Genomic DNA, 5,353 nt, shown 5'->3' with positions numbered 1-5,353 from the left:
CGCTTTGCCATTTGCACACACATCTTTGCCCTGTGCTTGCATGTGTGTGAGCCACCATGGCACAGGAACAAACCTTGCACGCTTTTCCGGGTTTGCACGGGCGTGACAGAACCCAGCCCGGTTAAACCTCCCCCCTCCCCTGTTTGCACACCAGTAACTCCTCCTTGCACACGCGAGTCGTGCCCGTGAAGTGGCGGGGATCCTGCCCACCCGCCATGGCCTCTGGGCTCCTCGTGCCACGGGCACCCGTCCAACTGCCCCCCCCGCCGGTTAACCGCCCGCCCGCCCCTCTTTCGCTGTGACTGTTTCCTTCCCTTCTTCACCTCAACCGCTTTCCCTTTCAAAGAAAAGCAGCGCCCGGGGAATTCAGGGGGGGTTACACAGAATCTGCCCCAGCCCCGGCCCCGGCCCCGGCCCCGGCCCCGGCCCGGCTGAGTTACGGGAAGGGAGGAAGGAGGGAAGGAAACGGGCCCAGATGGAGAGAGAGAGAGAGATGCCGGGGGGGGGGGGCTGCGGATCGGGGAGCTGGGGGGGGGCCTCACCTGCACCCACAGGGACCCCCCCAAACTGAGACTCACTGGGGACATGGGGGGGTGTCTGGGGGGGGAGGGGCGGGGGTGTTCTCTGGGGGTGTGTGTGTTGTGAGGCTTGTTCTCTGTGCGTGTGTGTGTGCTGGGTGTGTATGAGTTTGTATGCGTGGTGTGGTGTGTGGTGTGTCCTCTCTGTGAGTCGTGTGTGTGTGTGCGCGCTCTGTGTGTGGTGTGGTGTGGTGCAGTAGTGTGTGTGTGTGTGTGTGTGTGCGCGCTCTGTGTGTGGTGTGGTGCGGTATGTTCTGTGTGTGTGTGTGTGTTTTCTGGCTCTGTGTGTTATGTGGTGTATTCTCTCTGTGTGCATCGGTTTATGTGTCTGCTGGGTGTGTGGGAGTTTCAGTGCATGTTGTGTGGTGTGGTGTGTGGGGGCACGGTGTGTTCTCTCTGTGTGGTGTCTATCTGTGGGGTGTGGTGTGTGTTGTATGAGTTTGTGTGTGTGCTGTGTCGGTGTGTGGTGTGCTGTGGCCCGGTGTGTGTGTATGTGTGTGTGTGTGTGTGTGTGTGTGTGTGTGTGCGCGCCTGGGGGGTGCGTGATTGTGTCTGAGATCATGTGTATGTGGTGGGGCTGTTGTGGGTCCCACCTAAGGGTGCCTGTAGAGCCGGGGGGGGGGGTGTAATTGGCTGGGAGGGGCTGGGAGGCCGGGTTCACACACACACACACACACACACACACACACACACACACACACACACAGCTCCAGACACGCACCCTGGGGCCCAGCCAAGGCCGAGTGGTTGGGACCTTGATTCAGCGTCTGCTCTGGTTACCCGGGGACCCCCGGCCTCTGCTTCCCCTCACGGCCGGCTCTGGGGCGGGGCGGGGGGCTGGTTACACGGGGACCCCCGGCCTCCGCCTCCCTTCACGGCCGGCTCTGGGGCAGGGTGGGGGGGCCGGTTACCTGGGGACCCCCGGCCTCCGCTTCCCCTCACGGCCGGCTCTGGGGCGGGGCGGGGGGCTGGTTACACGGGGACCCCCGGCCTCTGCTTCCCCTCACGGCCGGCTCTGGGGCGGGGCGGGGGGCTGGTTACACGGGGACCCCCGGCCTCCGCCTCCCTTCACGGCCGGCTCTGGGGCAGGGTGGGGGGGGCGGTTACCTGGGGACCCCCAGCCCCCACTTCCCCTCACGGCCGGCTCTGGGGGCGGGGCGGGGGGCTGGTTACACGGGGACCCCCAGCCCCCGCTTCCCCTCACGGCCGGCTCTGGTTGAGGTGGGGGTGCTGGTTTTCCAGGGACCCCTGGCCCTGCACTGAGATGCGACTGGCTCTGGGGTGGGGCATAGGGGGCTGGTTACCTGGGGACCCCTGGCCCAGCGCTGAGATGCAGCTGGCTCTGGGGTGGGCCTGGGGGCGAGTTGTACAGGGAGCCCAGAGACCCAGCCCTGACTGGGGTTTAATGATCCCTGGGCTCCCTTGTGACACTGGGGGTCCCAATGCCCCAAGGGGAGCACGGGGGGTCTGACCCCCAAAGAATGAGCTGTTAGAGCCACTGCGTCTCCCCAGCTGGGCCGTGGGACCCGCGTCTCGGGCTCAGGGTGCCGGGGTGCCCGGCCCTGGGCAGTGGCTCTCCTGGCGCCGCCTGCCGATTTCTGGACACTCGCGGCTTGGGACCAAACGAAAGGGGAAACGGCTTCCCCCGGACAGGAGGGCAGCAGCTCCCTACCTGACCTGTCACCCCCCCCCAAGCCGAAAGAGAACCCAGGAGTCCTGGCTCCCAGCCCCCTGCTCTCACCCCTACGCCCCACCCTCCTCCCAGAGCTTGTAATAGGGTGCATGGGTGAGAAATCGATTTATCCCCACACACATCTACCTAACCCTCCATCACCACACACCCGCCATCCCTCTATCCATCCATCCATCCATCCCCACATCCCTTCCATCCATCCCAACACAACGCCTGCATCCATCCATCCATCCACTCTATCCCTCCATCCCCACACACCCGCCATCCATCCATCCATCCCAACACAACCCCTGCATCCATCCATCCATCCATCCACTCTATCCCTCCATCCACACACCCGCCATCCCTCTATCCATCCATCCATCCATCCCCACATCCCTTCCATCCATTCCGACACAACCCCTGCATCCATCCATCCCCACGCAACCCCTCCATCTATCCATCCATCCCGACACCCCCTCCCTCCCTCCATCTATCCACATACACACCCTCCCATCCACATCCACCCCCTCTATCTATCTATCTATCTATCTATCTATCCCCACACACACCCTCTATCTATCTATCCCTCCCTCCAGGTCTCCACCCCCTGTCTGTGAGTCTGAGGCCTGGGGCCAGAGGACATGAATCAGTCTCTCTCTCTCTCTCTCTGTTTCTGCCTCTCTTGCGAGGTTACATCCGCGCCTGTTCCCCGAACGCCGGGGTTCCCCAGTGACCTCAGCTTGCCTGAGGCCTCCTTCCCCTATAAAGAGCCGAGCCAGGCAGCTGCCTCATCACAGGCTCCTCCGGCCGCCTTGCCTCAGCCACACGCTCTGCCGGCTCCGCTCTCCCCGCCAGCCCCCCGGCTCCCAGCTCAGCCCCCCCAGCCATGCAGCCCCAGTCAGAGCAGGCCGGCCCCCTCCTGCTGCAGCTGGGGCCGCAGAGCCGCAGGGATCTCTGCTGGCATCTGCTTCGTGGCACCTGCTTCCTCCTGCTGGGGGCGCTGCTGGGCACCGTGCTGTACGGGTACTCCCAGAGACAGGTGCGGGCAGGGGCTGCGGGTCGGGAGTGAGGGGCACCGGCAGGGCTGGGCTGGCAGGGGCTGCGGGTCGGGAGTGAGGGGCACCGGCAGAGCTGGAGGGGGCAGGGCTGGGCTAGCAGGGGCTGCGGGTCGGGAGTGAGGGGCACCGGCAGAGCTGGGGGGGGCAGGGCTGGGCTGGCAGGGGCTGCGGGTCGGGAGTGAGGGGCACCGGCAGAGCTGGGGGGGGGCAGGGCTGGGCTGGCAGGGGCTGCGGGTCGGGAGTGAGGGGCACCGGCAGAGCTGGGGGGGGTGCAGGGCTGGGCTGGCAGGGGCAGCGGGTCGGGAGTGAGGGGCACCGGCAGAGCTGGGGGGGGCAGGGCTGGGCTGGCAGGGGCTGCGGGTCGGGAGTGAGGGGCACCGGCAGAGCTGGGGGGGTGGCAGGGCTGGGCTGGCAGGGGCTGTGGGTCAGGAGTGAGGGGCACCAGCAGGCCTGGGCTAGCAGGGGCTGCGGGTCGGGAGTGAGGGGCACCGGCAGAGCTGGGGGGGGCAGGGCTGGTCTGGCAGGGGCTGTGGGTCGGGAGTGAGGGGCACCAGCAGAGCTGGGGGGCAGGGCTGGGCTGGCAGGGGCTGCGGGTCGGGAGTGAGGGGCACCAGCAGAGCTCCATCACAGTATTCCCCCCTCATTTGCAGGTGGAAGATGAGGCTGGAGGGGGGGTCAGAGGCTCTGCAGACGCCGGTAAGTAACAACCCCCCCCCCCCCCAGGCCAACCCCAGACTGGACTCTTGTCTGGAATCCATTGCAGGGAACCCAGGCGTCCGGCTCTCGGCCATGGCAATGACTCGTCTCTCTCTCTCTCCCCGCAGCCGCCCCCTGGCCCGCCCTGGGGCACCGCGCCGACCGGCCCCACGCGCCCGCAGCCCATCTCGTCGGTGAGTCGCTGCACTTGGGGGCCGCCCCCTCCGTTGCTCTGCGCCGCCCCCTGCTGGCGGAGGCCGGAATCGGGCCGCGCTGCGGGTGCCGCTGAGAACAGGGGTAGAAACAAGGTCCCCCCCCCCCCCCGATGTCTGTTTTTTCTCGGTCGTTTGCGGTCGGATCCACCCGCCTGGTGGCTGGTTTAACCCCCCCCCTTTCTCTGCCCCCCCTCGCAGGGCACCCCGGCCCCGCCGGCGCGCGGCTCCGCTGGCGAAGCGACGTCGACGCCTCCTTCACCCGGGGCGGCTTCCGCCTGGCCAACGACTCGCTGGTGGTGCCGGCCTCCGGGATGTATTTTGTCTACTTCCAGGCCTCCTTCCTGGGGGCCGCCTGCCCCGCGGGGGCCGAGCCCCTGGTCCTGGCGCACCGCGTGCTGCTCTTCTCCGACACCTACCCCCGCCACGTGCCCATCCTGAGCGCCCACAAAACGGCCTGCCCCGGCGCGGGGCCCTGGTACCGCTCCCTCCACCAGGGGGCGGCCTTCGCCCTGCACCGGGGGGACCGGCTCTCCACGCAGACCGAGGGGGAGGCCCATCTGCTGGCCCGCCAGGGCACGCTGGCCTTCGGGGCGTTCGCCCTGTGACCGGCTGCGGGCTTGGGGGTGGGCTGGAGCGGCTGGGCCGGTGCGGGGGGGTCACTTTCCTGTACCCCCAAACGATCAGGGTGCCCTGATTGATGGGGCACCCCGGGATCAGTGCTCTGCGGTGTGGGGCTGGCGGTGTAAGACCAGCCCTGGGGTTTCAGAGGAGCCTCAAAATATTGTGGGGTTCCAGTTACTGCACCCCCAGATTTTCTGCACACGCACACAGCCCCGTTTAATGCTCTGGGTGCACTAGGACTTGGGGGGATTTTATCAGCAGTACCATTAATGGGGAATCCTCAGAATATTTTGGCAGTCCGCTGTACCCCTAAATTATTGGGGTGCCCTCAATTTTAGTGTATAGGCTGCGCTGCCATGTTGGGGTGACTGGATTAACCCGACCCCCAGTGGAAGGGAGAATCAGCTGAATTTTGGAGGGGTTCAGGCTTAGACCCCGCAACTTTATTGGGGACCCCTTTGGTTTAATTAAGCGGTGGAGCTGAGATTTGGGGTGTAGGTGAGATTTTGG

General features: G+C 66.0%; 1 protein-coding gene across 1 annotated transcript; it reads left to right on the top strand.

The window, feature by feature from the left end:
- Positions 1 to 3,139: 3,139 nt before the first annotated feature.
- Positions 3,140 to 4,827, top strand: LTA (lymphotoxin alpha). The gene is made up of 4 exons (XM_044982873.1): positions 3,140 to 3,292; positions 3,962 to 4,007; positions 4,136 to 4,201; positions 4,421 to 4,827. Exons 1-4 carry the CDS (start codon positions 3,140 to 3,142, stop codon positions 4,825 to 4,827), a joined length of 672 nt encoding a protein of 223 aa, XP_044838808.1.
- The last annotated feature ends 526 nt before the right edge of the window (positions 4,828 to 5,353 follow it).

Source organism: Mauremys mutica, chromosome 12, assembly GCF_020497125.1.
Source record: "Mauremys mutica isolate MM-2020 ecotype Southern chromosome 12, ASM2049712v1, whole genome shotgun sequence".
NCBI lineage: Eukaryota > Metazoa > Chordata > Testudines > Geoemydidae > Mauremys > Mauremys mutica.
The sequence above is the reverse complement of the archived record's forward strand: the minus strand, read 5'-3'. Positions and strand labels throughout refer to the sequence as shown.